This window comes from Stomoxys calcitrans, chromosome 1 (assembly GCF_963082655.1).
Source record: "Stomoxys calcitrans chromosome 1, idStoCalc2.1, whole genome shotgun sequence".
In the NCBI taxonomy this organism is placed as follows: Eukaryota; Metazoa; Arthropoda; class Insecta; order Diptera; family Muscidae; genus Stomoxys; species Stomoxys calcitrans.
Genome location: NC_081552.1, coordinates 229064071 through 229082907, shown reverse-complemented (window position 1 = coordinate 229082907; position 18837 = coordinate 229064071). Strand labels below are relative to the sequence as shown.

Genomic DNA, 18837 nt, shown 5'->3' with positions numbered 1-18837 from the left:
ATGTACTTGTATGAAATGATGCCAAACCCTATAGGGTAATGCACATGGAAGCTACATAGTATATAAATATGGAGACAGTATTCGGTCAATTAATTGAGACCACCAATGCAAAAATTTTTGTGGAATTTCAAAAAAAAGTGTTAAAAATTTTGCGTTTTTATACCCACCACCATAGGATGGGGGTATACTAACCTAGTCATTCCATTTGTAGCACCACGAAATTTTGAGCTCTCGACATCCTGAGTCGATCTAGCCATGTCTGTCCATCCGCCTGTCGAAGTCACGATAGAGGTCGAACGTGTAAAGCTAGCCGCTTGAAATTTTGCACAGATACTTAATATCGATGTAGGTCGTTGGGAATTGAAAATGCGCCATATCGGTTCAGATTTAGATATAGCTACCATATAAACCGATCTGCTGATTTGACTTCTTGAGCCCCTGGAAGCCTCAATTTTTCTTCGATTTGGCTGAAATTTTGCGTGTGGTGTTCTTTTATGACTTCCAACAATTGTGCCAAGTAGGGTTTAAATCGGTTTATAACCTGATATAGCTCCCATATAAACCGATCGCCCGATTTGGCTTTTTGAGCCCTTACAAGGCACAATTTTTGTGCGATTTGGCTTAAATTTTGCATGTGGTGTTCTTTTATGACTTCCAACAACTGTGTCAAGTTCGGCTCAAATCGGTCTACAACCTGGTATAGCTCCCATATAAACCGATCGCCCGATTTAACTTTTTGAGCCCTTACAAGTACGGTCCAAATCGGTCTATAACCTGATGAGGCTCCCATATAATCTGATCTCCCGATTTGACTTTTTAAGCCCCTGGAAGCCGCAATTTTTGTCCGATTTGGAGAGTCCGGAGAGTCTCAGTAGGAGGCCGGGTGGCACCGGCCCATGCTTTTATACTGAGTACCTATGATGCTCGATATGACAAAGCCAATTATAGGCGCCTTTAAATAATCAATGATCAACATGTTCCCGCGGCGATCGGTCGTTTGGACCGGAACGAACTTGCTCACCTAATGGAGTTAGAAGAGGATCGCCACCTCCACATATAAGCATGTGGCTACAACAACAACATTCTGAGTCCAACGGTATACTTATCAATGGGTCCATCTCTGCCTTCTGGATGTTACAAACAAATGCACTAAGTTATAATACCCTGTACCACAGTAGTGGTGTAAAAACGTAAAAAACGCATCGGGCGCGCCGTGCTTTGTATACCCAAATTTTAATTAGCATATGTGAACAAAAACATATTCTTCCGGGATATTGGTCTCTAAGGATGTTGAGGAAGCCAAAACTACTTACTATTCTATATTCGGTCAAATTCGGGAAATTACAGAGGCTTTCATTAGCTCATGGCCTTATTAGGCTCTAATACAACACACCATATAAATCCAAATACAATTCGATCTTGACCATACTCGGGACAGGTAACGAGGGGTCTAATGCAACTCAAGGCCTCCGTAGTGCAGAGATTAGCATGTACGCCTATGACGCCGTGCACCTGGGTTCAAATCCCGGCGTGAGCATTAGAAAATTTTTCAGCGGTGGTTATCCCCTTACTAACGCTGGCTATATTTGTAAGGTACTTTGCCATATAAAAACGTTTCCCCAAAGAAGTGTCGCACTACGGCAAGCCGCTCGGACTCGGATATTAAAAGGAGACCCCTTATCACTGAGCTTAAGCTTGAATTGGGCAGCCCTCATTGATATGTGAGAAGTTTGCCCCCATTTCTTATTAGAATGTGCATGGGAAAATTTGCAATTAAATTCAAGTACCAAATTTCAAAAAAAAAAAACAGGTAACAAATGGGCCTTCTATGGAGTCAAAACCTCAAATCAGCAGATAGGTTTATATATATTTGATTAAAGTTCATTCTAAGCTTTATTAAAAATGCATTTACTTTCTTTTAAAAAATCCGCAATTATTTTGTGGGCAATTCAATAGTTCTATTCGGTCGGAATATGGTCATTATCTCATTGTTCCAAATTTCAGCGAAATCGGACAATAAATTCGGCTGTTATGGGCTTAACGACCTAAATCGGCAAATCCCACAGTGGGATGAAAATCGGACCAGAAATGAAGATTTGACATTCCGAACAATTTTTCGAAATAGCGAGGTGACCAACTTTAGGGGCCTGCCATTTTAAAGATTTTTCTCTATCCTTTCTCAAATGGCATATTTTTTTCGAGTTTTTTTCGGTTTTATCCCACTGTCTATTGGTCTTTATGACAGCTATATCCAAATATAGTCCGATTGGTTCATTCAAGAACTTAACCTGTGTAAGAAAAAAATATGGGCCTGTCTCAAATTTCAGCTCAATATCTCAGTTATACATACGGGCGGAGAGACACACGGGCATCGTTAAATCGTCTTAGAATTGTTTTTTTAGGCTCTGAAATGGATATTCCGATGTGTTTCAAACGCATTGACTAAATGAATATGTCCCCCATTCTATGGTGGTGGGTATAAAAATAAAATTTCGTCCATCCGACCAAACCCTTGAAGTTGAAAGTAAACCAAAATTGCTAGAAAAAGCTCAAAACGGCAACGCTGGTCACGAACAGTCTTTGAGTGTAAGAAGAAGATTAACGCCTTCGCTGGGGGATGACACGATTCACATCGTAGGGGTGCCTGGCCACAGCGGAGTAAGGGAGAATGAAAGAGCAGGCGTTTTGGCAGTGATGGCCAGAAGACTGCCGTCAATAAACTTGGTTAACCCATAGCCTTTCGGAGCAACGCAGTCCGAGTTAAGGGCGTAGGCGACGAATGCACATGAAAAACTGTGGAGCAACGAAATGATTGGTAGGACGACGACAATCCTATGCGGAGATCTGGATCGTGAAAAGACGTGGGCATTACTGAAAGGAAGTAAGAAGGAGGTCAGTAAAGCTTTCGGTGTCATAACGGGACGCATAGGACTACGAGCTCACTTATGCAAAATCGAGGCGGCAAGTGAAAGCATGTGTAGGGCATGCGGGGAAGATGGTGAGACGTTGGAGCATTTCCTTTGTCATTGCACTGCTTTCGCGGCTAACAGACACCGGCACTTAGGTGCAGACACAATACTAGACATGAACCAACTTTGGGCCGTGGTATAGAAAACAATTAAGGATTTTGTAAGAAGCATGGAATTCCTGACTTAGATTTGCTTTTATAACTCCCACCATAGAATGGGGGAATACTAATTTCGTCATTCCGTTTGTAACACCTCGAAATATGCCTCTAAGACCCCTTTTGATCGTCATGAACTTTTAATTCAATCTTGCCATGTCCCTCTGTCTGTCGAAAGCACGCTTACTTTCGAAGGAGTAAAGCTAAGCGCTTAAAATGTTGCACAAATACTTCTTATTAGTGCAGATCGGTTGGGATTGTAAATGGGCCAAATCGGTGCATGTTTTGATATATGGCTGCCGTATAAACCGATCTTGGGTCTTGACTTTTTGAGCCTCCAGAGGGCGCAATTCTTATCCGATTCGGCTGAAATCTTGTACTTGGCATTTTTTTGGTATCACTTCCAATAAATGTGCTAAGTATGGTTAAAATCGGTTCATAACCTGATATAGCTGCTGTATAAGCCCATCTGCCGATTAGACTTCTTGAGCTTCTAGAGACCTCTTAACGAAGGCCAGCAACTCCCTCGTCCGCCTCTGGTCCGGCAACCATCCACGGAGTTCCAACTCGCCAACGACGCCGTCCTGGCCATTCCCTCTACCGTGTTCAGTAGCTCGACAAGTGGCACGTAGGCAATACCGATGACTGGTCCGCCCGGCGTAGACGAACCCCTCCTGGCGCACTTGTCCGCCCTCTCATTCCCTAGAATCCCCTCATAACCAGGAACCCATGTCAGTGTCACATCGTGGGTCCGGAGCCTATCCAGGGATTCCAAACAATCCGCCACGCATCCCGACCTCACCATCCCCGACCCTGAGTTTCGAGGGCGGTAAGTTCCTCACCAGAATTTCTCTTGTGGCCACTGCAATGACACAGACCTCGGCCTGAAAGACCGTACACTCGTAGTCTCTGAGACTGCCGGACGAGTGTACGGTCTTAGGGGTGTTAGAAGTTACTTTGTAGTATTTAGAGCTAACCAGAAGCCGATTTCTGGCTTAGGTGTGTCTCCATAGTGACATGGGGTGGATTCATATCCGCACCTTCTTTTCAACCTATTTGTTTATTTTTATACCCTACACAACTACTGTGGTACAGGGTATTATAACTTAGTGGATTTGTTTGTAACACACAGAAGAAAGAGAGAGAGACCCTTTGATAAGTATACCGATCGACTAAGAATCACTTTCTGATTCGATTTAGCTATCCATCTGTCTGCCCATGTTAAATTGTGTACAAAGTACAGGTCGCAGTTTTAAACCGATCGTGTTTTTCGGCCTAGAGACGAAGACTATTGAAATTGAAAAAAATCTATATATATATATATATATATATATATATTTATATATATATATATATATATATATATATATATATATATATATATATATATATATATATATATATATATATATATATATATATATATATATATATATATATATATATCGGCCGATTTTCACTTCTAGAGCCACTGCAAGCGCATTTATTGACCAATCTTCCCAAAACTTCGTACAACGATTTCCTCGACGACTTCCACAATATCAGATTGAGATATAGCTCCCATATACATCTTCGTCCGATTTGCAATAATATTCCAATATAATGGTCTTTGTTAACCGATTCTCTCAAAGTTCGGCAGGAAGGATTTTCTTATGACTCTCGATGTTACTGGTGAATTTCCTGGAAATCGGGTCAGATTTAGGTCTGCCTCATATATTGGGTTGCCCAAAAAGTAATTGCGAATTTTTTAAAAGAATGTAAATGCATTTTTAATAAAACTTAGAATGAACTTTAATCAAATATACTTTTTTTACACTTTTTTTTCTAAAGCAAGCTAAAAGTAACAGCTGATAACTGACAGAAGGAAGAATGCAATTACAGAGTCACAAGCTGTGAAAAAAGTTGTCGAAATCCGCAATTACTTTTTGGGCAACCCAATATATATATCGCCGATTTTCACTCCTAGAGCCACTGCAAGCGCATTTACTGGCCAATCGTCCCAAAACTTCGTACAACGCTTTCCTCTACCACTACCACATTATCTGAGAAATTTGCTCAAAATGGTTGAGAGTTAGATATAGCTCCCATATATATGTTCGTCAGGTTTTGGGTAATTTGCAATTATGTTGTCATTTGTCAACCGCAGTTATTACAGTTTGAACATATTTGCTCGCCGAGGTCCATCAAAATTGGTTCAGAATTGGAGCTCCCACATTGTGCTTATAAGGTAGGTGTAGGGTATTATACAGTCGGCACCGCCCGACTTTTTCCCATCCTTACTGGTTTTGTTATAATTAAAAATTACAATAAACATAAAAACAAAGCACTCGCGACTAAAGCTATCGGCTTACTTTCTTTTCAACCTACCCCAACCTTACCTAACTATTTCAGATGGTGTTTATTTATAATAATCGATTTTTTGAACAATCGATTTTATATCGATAAATACATTTTTGTTTTTCAGATCATAAAGAATTGCGGTGACCAAAAGCAATACAAAATCATGTCGTGGGCCTGGATAACTATAATAAAAAATGAACTGTATAGAAAGGTATCGATGGAATAGGAGACAATAAAAGCGGATGTAAGTCGGTAAGTTTAAATTTGAAAATGGCCGATTAATAAAATAAACTAACCTCCAAACTATCGGTGTTGTGAATAAGGCCCAGTATGCACCACCAGCAAAATTTTTGGTAGCAAAGACATGGTGACAAAACCTCTGCAATCGTTTGGCCAATCTGCCACACTTTTTTGCTGATAAAGTTGGCATTTAACAAAATTAAGCATTATTTTGTGTAAATTAATCTATCAAGTGGCGCAAAAAAGTATCAAAGCAATAGCTTTCTTGCAATGCAACCAAAAAAATTTTCCCATGCTTTCAATGTCACCCTGCAACGAAAAGCAAGCTGAAAATTTCGAATAGGATCAGTGTTGCCACTCAAGAAAATTATTCCCTACGAAAATTTAAGAAAAATCCTGCCAAATCCGACCAAAGTCTACCAACTGTTCTACAAGCCAAGAATGGGGTGTATGTTTTTATACTCATCACCGAAAAGTTGGCCATTTTGCCATTCCATTTGCAACAAATCAAAACATTTTCACCTTACAATGTATATAAACTAGGTCGTGGTTATATTCATAGACGATCCGCCAATCCATACATGTCCCTCCATCTGTTTGCTACAAATCACTGTAAAGCTTAAAGTTCAAAGATGCTCCATATGTTGATATAGCACCCTTTACCCTTTATAAGAAAACTTGAGTTTATAAAAGTCGTAGTTTCTTCAACCGTGCCGAGTTTGGAAGAAGCGATCTTCCAATTTAAGGGTTTAAGCCCAGAAAAGCGCTTTTACTACCCATTTCGCCGCTAAAAAGAGTTGCATGGACGCCCCAACATCTAGGTATGGACCAGGTCTGACCAAATCTGTATGCAGCTGCTATATAGCCCTGTTTTACGATTGAATGTATTGAACGCTCAAAAGCCGCATTTCTAACCCAGAAATTACGAAATTTGAAAAAAAAAACCCTCAACACTCAAACCAGTTACCGTTTGAGCGCCGGACGTTTATCAGTCGGAAGAAGGGCGATTGGGCTGGCTTCAGAGAGTATACCAATCGCCGCTTCAGTGAACTGCCACCCTCCTCGGATATGCTAGTGGCCGAGAGGAAATTCCGAAACATCATTAACGCAGCAGCCGCTCGCTTTATACCAGCCAGTCGAATACCCCAAGTGCGGCCCAATTTCCCGGCGCTGCAGTGTTCGTTGTACGGACCCCACTAACCCCAGAATCAGCGAGCTGAATCTGGAAATAAACAGGGTAGTCAACGAACATAAGCGGAATTTGTGGCTGGAACACTTGGAGCTATGTAACTTAGGCACCGGTTCAGGCAAGCTGTGGTCTACTGTTAAGTCACTCTCGTACCCCGGTTGACGGGATGATAGGACCTCAGTCACGTTTACGAAGTTACGTTTACGAAGTAAACGTAACTGATCCGAAGAGATGCGGCAGATTGTTCAACCGTCAATTTATTGTGCATGCCGAGAGTGACAGGGCAAGGAGGAGAGCCATTCGAATGCTGATTCGTGGCCTCCGAGCCGATGGACAGTCACCACAATTTACCGTAGGCGAAGTTCTGAATGTCATCCATGGCGCCAAATCATTCAAGGCGTCGGGCCCCGACGGAATCTCTACATTGATGCTTAGGAATCTGGATTTACTTGTAGTTGAGTACCTTCCTACTGTCCTCAACCTGTTTTGGAACACTCTTATAGTTCCCGATGTCTGGAGAATGGATGTCTGGATGCCGCTACTGAAGCCTGAAAAGGAACCGAGTTTGGGGGAGTCGTACAGACCGATCTCCCTTCTCTCACCAGTAGCAAAGACGCTTGAGGCATTACTCCTCCCGAGCCTCGTAGGAGAATTTCCATTCACCGAGCGTCAACATGGATTTCGAAGACTGCACAGCACAACAACAGCTTTGCATGCCATCATGACACACATTTGCCGTGGCTTTAAACAGCCTAGGCCATGTGATAGGACGGTCCTCGTGGCACTGGACCTATCGAAGGCATTCGGCACGATCAGTCATGCCAACACGTCCCTCTAGCCAGGCCTGAAACGCTGGGTCGCGAATTATCTGTGCGGTCGCTAGTCATTTGTGGAATTTAGGGATAAGAAGTCGAAGCACTGTAGAGTGAAACAGGAGATATCACCCCTCAAGGTGGGGTGATATCTCCGGCACTGTTTAACATCTACTTATCCTCCATTCCACCCCTTCAGACGGCATAGAGATCGTATAATATGCGGATGATTGTACGATCATGGCATCAGATCCCCCACCCATTGTTGACATCTGCGATAGGTTGAACGTCTACCTCAACGAACTTGCCTCATATTTCGCTGCAAGAAATCTGAAGATATCTGCCACCAAATCTTCAGCCACATTGTTCACTACAAATACGAGTGAGGTGAAGACCTCACCTGTTTAACTGCCCAGCCAGACCCACTCGACTCAGACCCAGATCTCTGTGAACGCACCCCATCTTAGTCGCAGAGTTCCTGGGTCTGGGACACTTAACAGAATCAAGCAGACGAAAGCTAGAACACAACAAACTGCTATAACGACAACAACAACAACAGTCAATATCACCCTTTTTCCTGAAATCTGTTGCAGTGAGACCCCTAGTAACAGTTTTTGGCCCTTTGACCTTCATGACCATTCTGCACTCTTAACGAATACACAGAGTACCAAAATCATCCTTGGAGCTACTTGACCGGGTTCAACGGAGAGAGATGGTGTTGATTGGGGACAGTAGGGTATCCAACTCTATTGCTTTTCTTGAAAATCGTCGGAATGTGGGTAGCGTTGTATTGCCCAATTGTTATTTTCATGGCGTGTGTTCCAGGGATATTTGTCTTCTTATCCCTGACGCTAAGATGTTCACCAGGAATACAAGACTTTCCAGGAACTCGCAGCCGTTTATAATTAATTGGCCAGTCGACAGAACCATGCATTACTGAGAAAATTAATTTTTCGCCCGAAACATTCGTATGTGGAATCGACTTCCGGCTAATGTCTTTCACACCGACATTGACGTTCAGAAATTTAAGACTAATATCAATAAACACTACTCCCTCTTTCTCCCCTCCAACCATTAACTTTCCTAATTGCCAACGTAATGCCCTGCATAGGGGACATCCCCTGTGTGTTGGTTATGTGAAAAAAAAAATTAAGTAAAAAGGCATTAAGTTCGGCCGAGCCGATCTTTGGATACCCACCACCTCGGGTATATATGTAAACTCCATTTCGTCACAATCCGGTGAAAATTGGATAACTTAAGCACCCAAATTTGCGAGGGACATTGAGTGGTCTATTACATATGTCAAAATTCAATTTTGTAGAACAAAATATTGGTCTTTTTGGCAGATATATCCACTTATAAACCGATCTGAACCATATTAAGGTCGTATATCACGAGGCTCAGAAAAACTCAATTTCAAATTTCAGCAAAATCGGGTAATAAATAAAGCTTTTATGGGCTTCAGACCCTTTATCGGCAGATCGGTCTATATAGCAGCTATATCTAAATATAGTCCGATCTGAACCATATTTAGGTCTGGTATCAGGAGGCTAAAAATATCTCAATGTTTCATATTTTAGCGAAATCGGTTAAAAAATAAAGCTTTTATGGGCTTCGGACCCTCAATCGGCAGATCGGTCTATATGGCAGCTATATCTAAATATAGTCCGATATGAACCATATTTAGGTCGGGTGTCAGGAGGCTAAAAATTACTCACTGTTTCAAATTTTAGCGAAATCGCTTTAAAAAAAAAAGCTTTATGGGCCTCAGACCCTTTATCGGGAGATCGGTCTATATGACAGCTATATCTAAATATATTCCGATCTTAACCATATTTAAATAAAAAAAAAAATAAAATAAATAAAAAAATAAAAATAACTCACTGTTTCAAGTCTTAGCGGAATCGCTTAAAAAATAGAGCTTTATGAGCTTCAGACCATTTATCGGCAAATCGGTCTATATGACTGCTATATCTAAATATAGTCCGATTTGTACCATATTTGGGTCGGATGTTGGGAGGCTTAAAACTGCGCACTATTCTAAATTTCAGCGAAATCGGATCAAAAATATAGCTTTTACGGCCTTCAGACCCTTTATCGAGAGATCGGTCTATATGACAGCTATATTCAAATTTAGGCCGATCTGAACAATATTTACGTCATATGTCGGGAGGCTTAAAATAACCCAATGTTTTAAATTCCAGCGAAATCGGGTATGGGCTTCAGACCCTTTATCGGGAGATCGGTCTATATGGCAGCTATATCTTAATATGGACCGATCTAATCCATATTTAGATCAGATATCTGTAGGCTTAAAATAACCAACTGTTGCAAATTTCAGCGAAATCGGGTTATAAATAAAGTTTTTATGGTCTTCAGACCCTTTATCGGGAGATCGGTCTATATGGTAGCTATATCTAAATATAGTCCGATCTGAAACATATTTGGGTCAGTTGTCGGGAAGCCTTAAACTACTCACTGTTTCAAGTTTCAGCAAAATCGGATGAAAAATAAAGTTTTTATGGGCTTAGACCCTTTAACGGAAAATCGGTCTATATAGCAGCTATATCCAAATATGATCCCATTTGGCCCGTTCAAGAACTTAAACAGCGTACATCAAACAGACGTATCTGTTGCAAATTTCAGCAAAATATCTCAATTTTTGAAGGCTCTAGAGTGATTACAACAGACGGACAGACACACGGACATCGTCTTAGAATTTTACGACGATCCGAAATTTGTACTTTGTAGGGTTGGAAATTGATATTTCGATGTGTTGAAAACGGAATGACTAAATGAATATACCCCCTATCCTACGGTGGTGGGTATAAAAGAAGTGAAATAACATTAAGTCATCCCCGGCGATTTATTCAGTAATTTAAGTAATTAAATTAAATTAAATTATATGTATGAAAAACCTACCAAAAATGGAGGCCAACCTACCAAGAGAATAAAAACCTACCAACTTTGGTAGGACCCTACCAAAAACAACAACACTGAATAGGATATGTCAATGCATATCTTATGGTAAAGAAAATTTCGTTTGTGGTGCATACTGCCCTTAACTATGAAGCTGTCTTACTTTAGTTGCAGCACAATATACATTTAGTAACCGATGCTTTCTCATGATATCGATAAACTGACACTGGGACAATGATAAAACAGACCTATTATCAGTGAACTGACCTACTCAATCTCAATACATTGAGTGTTATGAAAACCCATAGATGTCTTGAAATACCACAATAAGGTGTTTTACTTTACACATTTGTATATGCATTTTTAGCATTGTATGTATATAAAGATTTACTACTTAATTTTTTTTGGCATTAAAACTGCTTTATATTATATATTGAAAATATTTTGCCAAACTGCGTCATAATTACATGACATGTCACTGTATCCAAAGAGTGTCATATAGTATGTATTGAATTTCTTTTGTGTTTCCTATATCTTTTGACATCTAAATATAATACCATGCGTTGTGCGGATTTCACATAAATTTTCACTTCATATTGTTGTTTTCGAAAAAAAAAGAAATCCTAGCAAGAAAAAAAAAACGGAATAATGCTCGACAGACTATGTCGGGAGTTATTGTCGCCAGATGAATCATGGAAAAATTGGGCAAATGATGATGGGGGAAAAAGACGTGTGACCTTACATCGATTTCCCCTCATGCACACACAGACGAACTGCCAAAACGGACACAATGAATGGTGATTTTTTTTTTTTTTGATAGAATTTTAACGAGGGTTTGGTGTTTTTGACATGAAACTAGGCCTAGGTTTCATTGTTGTTAAGGTAGTTCCAATATTTAGATATGTCTAGGTCTGAAACTGCTTACATATGTATATATTGTTTTTTTTTTTTTTTGCTTACGGTTGTTCTGGATTCTCAGTATTTTCTGGATTTTCCATTATATAGTGTGTGTGTAGGCGGTTTTAATTTATTGTTTGTCACTGCTTGTGCCGTTCTGCCTCTCTCACCGTATTAGTTAGATTCACACGATTTTTTAAAAGTTCTTAATTAATAAGGTAATACCGTTAAATTTGCACTTGAACCACAAAAAAACACAGATGAACACTGCAGAGCACAATTGGACTTTACCTTACCACTCACTCACAAATGGTGAATGGGGACAATGTGTTTGCTGCTGGTCGCTATTCTGTTCTTCTTTTGTCAAAGAACAGTTAAAAATGTATACAAGTGCAGAAGAGGTAGTGGCTATGTACGTACGTACGTACGTATTTACGAACGGACAAACGACGAAGAGGAGCTTAGGCGAGAAGCACAAGAAGCAGAACAAGAAGAAGAAGACGACGACGACGACGAGAAGAATGAAAAACAAAAATCGATTTTTTTCACTTACATTTCTTTAGTTGTTGGTGTAGTACGGTGGTGCTTCGGCTTTTCTGTTGTGAGCAGCTATGGATTGGGGTTTTGTTGTTGTTGATTTTGGGGGCTAAACTGCTAGCTGTTTACGCCGTTGGGGCTCTTTACATACGAGTGTGTGTCTGTTGGAGGTTTGTTACAGTTGCCGATGTCCTAGTGGGTGTAGATTGGGTGGTGGTCGTTTTTCAATGTTTTCACACCAAACAAATGTATGCCAGTGTTTGTGTTTGTAACAACCAACTAACACGGCTGATGACGACTACAGCATTGAGCATAAATTTGAGAATTATCTCTCCCTCGCTCTCTCTCTCTCTATTTCTCTCTGAATGGGCAATTTAACTGCAGCAGTGCTTTTATAGAGATTTTGGTGGTTGCAAATCTCTATTTGTACGTGAGAGATGATTTTCGTTGTAGTTGTTGTTGCTTGGGGGGTTTGGGGACAATCTCCCTCTTTCACATACACGCACACACACACTCTTGTCTCAGGCTTGTATTGAATAAAGCTTATATGGCTCCTTTCCTACTGGTTTTGTGGGGAGGGTTTTATTTTTTTGTAGTTAGTTCATTGAATGAAGTCAACTATTGGAACAGATGACTTGGCCTAACAGGCAGCAACTCACACTCATACACAGGCGCGCGAGAGACCCTTTTCTTACGTTTTTTTACGTGGAAGATAAAGCGTAAAAGCTTTTGATGTTTTTTTGCCTCTTTTAATGTACTCGCCTTGCAAGTTTGTTATACTGCAACACTGCTGAAAGGAAAAAAATTTTCGTGGGTTAAAGAAAAAAAAACTAATGGCATTTTATGTAATTTTTTCGCCCGTGAAAATATGAAATGGACATTTCTGTTAATCCTACTAAAATATTTTTAGCTTTTAAAGGGTCTCATTTTTGTTAGCATATTCCACTTTAAAGTTTTTTCTTCTGTTAAATTTGTATTTATTATATATGTATATCAAGCTTTAAATTTTCCTTTTTTTGTATTTTTCAAATGGTAAAATTTTCTCAAAATTTTCCGTTCCGATTTTTTCACAAATCTTAAAAATTCATATTAAACGCGTCATACTTGTTTTTTTTTCGAGCAAAAGAAAATTATTCATAGGTATATATGTATTTCTAATCAGTTAAAAAAAAAATCCACAATTTTCCATCGATATGCTTGCTAAATTTTCCCACATCCAATTAAATATGCACCACCAGAATTTTTTCATATCATTTTCTGTCGTTATATATATATATATTAATTTTATTAAAATTCATTTGCATTTGATTGTCATGGCTCTTGTACAGATTTTTATCAAATATTTTTATCAAATTTTCCAGTAATAAATTTTTTAAAAATTTTTTCTTACAAGAGCTCTGCTCAATTTGTCGCGCAACTTTTGGGGTTTTTGACTTCCTTAACGTTTACAGTAAAAATGTTGAACTGTTTAAGGTTTTCCACCATTCGTTTGGTGAAAGCTCCCTCCATGGCAGAGTCCACATAACCGTTATACATAAGTATTTCGTGTAATGGTATTCATAGAGAAAATCTCAAAAATGTGGTAGTCTATTACCTATGTTCATCTCTTTCTTTCGGGTGTTAATGGCAACCCTTATAACGGTAACTACTATTGTATTCACCGATATATATGGATTTTAAGCTACAGAGTCTGCGTTGCTCCCATTATTAATTGCAGGGTGTGACAGAATGTTTGCAATCGTATTTCGTGAAAAATCGATAATAATACCGATTTTATAAAGTTTTGCAATAAACTATGCATATACTATATGTCAAAAATCTCTGAAGCTCGACTTTTAAATACTGAAGCTTTACGAACCTTTCAAGTTTATCTAAGCAAAGAGTTAGGCAGAAAGTTGTATTTTGATGTTATCGGCATTATTTTTGCATAACTTTTACAAATCTTCTACAAAGTCAAGAGGCTGGCAATTCCCAGTGCCTTTGTTGAAAATGGAAACATCGTTGTGATGAGATATACATACATATGTAAGCTTATTTATTATTACTTAAGTTGTAAACACAAAAAACTTCTGTTAGCTCTTTGGTCTTACTTCTCTTAAACTGATTTACTCTAAAATAACAGATGTCTCCCCTTCGAACTTTCTTTTTATGTTTTAGCTTTCTCCTTTGTAAGCCGTCCCCAACTCCCGGGAGTTGTCAATCTTCAACAGTGCGCGTCCCCAGGTTCTGTATAGGATGGGGAGGGCGGGACGCTCTTCCTCATTTAGGGTTTAGCTTGGTGGGGGTGGAGTGGTGCTATTACCTCCTATAGGAAAATTATTTCTCAGCGAAACAACATTTCCAAAGACAAGAAGACTACACTGAAAAAAAAATTGGCCCAAAATTTAAGATTTTTCTTTATTCGTAGGATTTTAGCAATAAAAACAGGCAAAAAAATCAAAATTTTGAAATAAAAATACTATTTTAAAATTGAACTTCCTATTTACAAATGGACATGACTTTCGGTTTCAAATTTCGATCGCTGACTGTACATTTATTACTTTTGGAAAAATTCTTTTTTATACCCACCAACATTGGATGGGCGTATACAAATATAGTCATTCCGTTTGTAACACCTCGAAATATTTCAACAATGGCGTCAAATACAGTCCGAATCGGTCAAGAACCTGATATAGCTCCCTTATAAACCAATCAACCTATTTGACTTGTTGTGCCCTTACAAGCCGAGCCGACTTCGACTTCCAACACCTGTGCCAAATACGGTCCAAATCGGTCAAGAACCTGATATAGCTCCCATATAAACCGATCTCTCGGTTTGACTTCTTGAGCCCTTAAAAGCCGCGTACGGTCCAAATCGGCCAAGAAGCTGTACAGCTCCGTATAAACCGATCTCCCGATTTGATTTCTTGAGCCCTGGAAGCGTCAATTTTTGTCCGATTTGGCGGAAATTTTGCACATAGTGTTCTGTTATGACTTTCAACAATTGTGTCAAATACGGTTCAAATCGATCAAGAACTATATCAGGTTCTCCCATATAAACCGATCTCCCGATCTTATTCCTTGAGCCCTTACAAGCCGCGATTTTTTTCCGATTTGGCTGAAACTTTGCACATAGTGTTCTGTTATGACTTTCAACAACTGTGCTGAGTACGGTCCAAATCGGCCAAGAACCTGATACAGCTCTCATATTTGGATTTGGACCGTACTCGATACAAATGTTGGAGGTCATAACAGAATGATATGTGCAAAGTTTCAGCCAAAGAATTCAAATCGGGAGATCGGTTTATATGGGAGCTATATAAGATTATACACCGATATGAATCGTACTTGGGACAGTTGTTAGAGGTTAAAAAGAACACTACGTGCAATATTTAAGCCAAATCGGATGAAAATTTAGGCTTCTAGGGTCTCAAGAAATCAAATCGGGAGATCGGTTTATATGGGAGCTATACCAGGTTACAGACCGATTTGGACCGTACTTGATGAAAATTTAGGCTTCCAGAGTCTCAAGAAATCAAATCCGTAGATCGGTTTATTTGGGAGCTATACCAGGTTATTGACTGATTTGGACCGTACTTTACACAGTTGTTGGAGGTCTTTATAGAACACCATGTGCAAAATTTCAACCAAATCGGACGAAAATTGTGACTTCCGGGTCTCAAGAAGTCAAATCGGGAGATCGGTTTATATGGGAGCTATATCCAAATCTGAACCGATAAAACCCATTTGCAATCCCCACGATCTACGTAAATATTTAGTATCTGTGCAAAATTTTAAGTGGCTAGCTTTACGCGTTCGATCGCTATCGTGATTTCGACAGACGGACGGACATGGCTAGATCGAATCAGAATGTCGAGAGGATCCAGAATATATATACTTTATAGGGTCGCAGATAAATATTTCGAGATGTTACAAACGGAATGACTAAATTAGTATACCCCCATCCTATGGTGCTAAGTATGAAAATTAGACGTATAGAGCTACACGTGCGGCCAATTTATGTATTTTCAATGGATGATAATCCATCTATAACAGGTGGTATAGTGCAATCTCGAACAAAGCTCGGTATAAAACGAACGAAGTCATGTGCCACACCAAAAGCAAATAGGCAAAATGCATCGTACCAAACTCTACCAATTACTATGGAGAAATCTTGAGCTACCACTTTACTCTCACCAAACTCGTGCAATAGAGTGATTCTAACGTTCTGGTTCAAATGTCATCAGTTTTCCTTGGGACCGATTTCTGCGGAACTCATACTCGTGGGGCGCTTAAAATACCTCTACACTCCTAATAACTTACAAAGTAGTGATTTACCATGCTTTCCATAACCTTAGAAAGCAAAGAGTATAGCGCAATTCACGGGTCTCAGGGTTATTCGTCTCGTCCCTTTAAGAGATCGGCTGAACGTTCGCATCATCCAACACGTTGGGAAAACTATCATATGAACTAGGTTGAAACCTCTTACTTCCGCTTGGAGAAACAATAAATTTGGCACGTGAAGATTGTTCGAAAATAAACTTTTCGACATATCACTTTTTTTTAGACCCCTATACTGATTTCAAGCCAGAGTACGTTTGAAAATGTTTCCACTCCGTGCTTCGATTACACCATAGCGACTGATGATGGATCCAGTTTCTGCAAACCTAATAAAATAAGGGTTCCGTGTTCTTTTCAATCCAAGATCGATGTTAAGGCGGATTTAAAAAGGTGGTGTCACGCGAACAGCTGATAACAGCCAGCCAGGTTTGACGGTATTAAGATGTCAGATTTTTGTTTACATTCTCTTTGTTGTCATCTTCTTTCTCGCATATTCTCTGCTCATATACGCATACGTATACACACACGTACACAAATTTCTTTGTGTGCGTTGACGAAACGTAGATCAGCTTGATGGCAAGATGGCTGATTGCACCATATGATTTGTGTTTGTTGTACAAATGAGACAACCTTTAATTGTTTCGCCATGGCGTAGAGAGGGCTTTTCGAAATTTGACACAATTATTTTTATCTCACTTTGCACTGTGTCGATTCTTATTATTGATACTTGATGATTGGCTCATGTTATCTTTATTGATGCGTGCTGCTGTGACCTAATGATCGTAAAACGTCTGTTCTTATCGCAGCAAGTACATTTAATTGTCCATTAGGGATCGAAAAGCCTCTCTTATCACTTAGTGCAACCCAAATTTATTGGGTTGCCCAAAAAGTAATTGCGGATTTTTTAAAAGAAAGTAAATGCATTTTTAATAAAACTTAGAATGAACTTTAATCAAATATACTTTTTTTAAACCTTTTTTCTAAAGCAAGCTAAAAGTAACAGCTGATAACGGACAGAAGAAAGAATACAATTACAGAGTCACAAGCTGTGAAAAAATTTGTCAACGCCGACTATATAAAAAATTCGCAATTACTTTTTGGGCAACCATAATTTAAGCTGAATAAATGAGGGAACAAATCAAAGCGCAGTGCCGTAGGAGGGATATCTGTAGAGAAGGTTCACAAAGTTCGAATACTAACAAAAAAATGTTTGATATTAACTCTTCGATGTGAACTCAGGCTTTCGAAGGGATGGCGATCGTTTTATTTTTCGTTACTTTACGTTTCGATACAAATGTAAAATTTTAATAGATTTTATAAAAATTGTTTACCTTCCTTTTTTTAAACCAAATAGGCGTCGTCAGGATTAGATTTAATTCCAAATGCCTGTTTAAATGTTTAAAATTAATTATCCAATTGTCTCGTACGAATAAATAATAAAAGTTCCTATCACATTTGAAAAGTTTTTGTGCAATAAGCCAGTGGTTGAGGACAATCCGATCTTTCATCTTCGCCGATAAATGAACATAACGATAACAAACGATCAATGGACCTGTTTTATTTTAGTACCGCAAGGTCGCTACTAAATTATATCAACATTTTTAAGACATAGAAGAATAGCAGTTATCATCAGTTAATGTACCTTGACCAATGATAACTCCGACCTTTCTTTTATTGAACTGGAAGATGAGTAACCGCCGCCATTGCTTACATCATGTCATGGCGAAACAGTTAAAGGTGGTCTCATTTGTACAACAACTACAAATCATATGGTGCAATCGATATGGTGCTGATCGACGTTGTCAACACACACAAAGAAATTTGTGTACGTGTGAGTGCATGAGCAGCGAATATGCGAGAAAAGGATGACAACAAAGAGAATGCAAACCAAAATCTGACATCTTAATACCGTCAAACCTGGCTGGCTGTTAACAGCTGTTCGCGTGAGACCACTTGTTTAAATCCACCTTGACATCATGCTTGGATTGAAAAGAACCCGGGACCCTGATTTCATCGGGTTTGCAGAAACTGGATCCATCATCAGTCGCTGTGGTGTAATCAGAGCTCGGAGTGGAAACATTTTAAAACGTGCTCTGGCTTGAAATCGCTATGGGGGCCTAAAAAAAGTTCTTTCCGAACAATGTCCACGTGCCAAATTTATTGTTTCTCCAAGCGGAAGTAAGAGGTTTCAACCTAGTTCATTCTATGATAGTTTTCCCAACGTGTTGGACGATGCAAACGTTCAGCCGATTCCTTAAAGGGGTGAGACGAATAACCCTGAGAACCGACCAATTGCACTATACTTTTTGCTTTCTAAGGTTATGGAAAGCATGGTAAATCACCACCTTGTAAGTTATTAGGAGTGTAGAGGCATTTTAAGCGCCCCATGAGTATGAGTTCCGCACAAAACGGTCTTCAGGAGACCTGATAAAATTTTTGCCATAACGTTGGCTTTGCCC

The 18837-nt window shown here is 39.3% G+C and overlaps 1 protein-coding gene and 1 long non-coding RNA gene across 9 annotated transcripts in view; one reads left to right on the top strand and one right to left on the bottom strand.

The window, feature by feature from the left end:
- The window catches only part of LOC106091448 (neuronal synaptobrevin), a 50329-nt gene extending 36772 nt beyond the window's left edge, over window positions 1–13557 (bottom strand). For 2 of the 8 annotated variants that reach the window (XM_013257980.2, XM_013257995.2), the window contains exons 1-2: window positions 13449–13557; window positions 12075–12845 (exon numbers count right to left, since the gene is read on the bottom strand). Coding sequence is in view for 3 of the 8 variants with exons in the window: in XM_013257995.2 (XP_013113449.1) it covers window positions 12075–12076 (2 nt within the window). In the remaining 5 variants the exon portion in view is untranslated. Of the gene's footprint in view, window positions 1–11584; window positions 11886–12074; window positions 12849–13448 lie in introns of those variants that run through there. The other 6 variants (XM_013258012.2, XM_059362462.1, XR_001222005.2 and 3 more) reach the window with 6 other exon arrangements.
- Window positions 5620–18837, top strand: part of LOC106091486 (uncharacterized) — a 61764-nt gene continuing 48546 nt past the window's right edge. The window contains exon 1 of the long non-coding RNA XR_001222006.2: window positions 5620–5716. This is a non-coding gene — a long non-coding RNA (uncharacterized LOC106091486). The remainder of the gene's footprint in view (window positions 5717–18837) is intronic.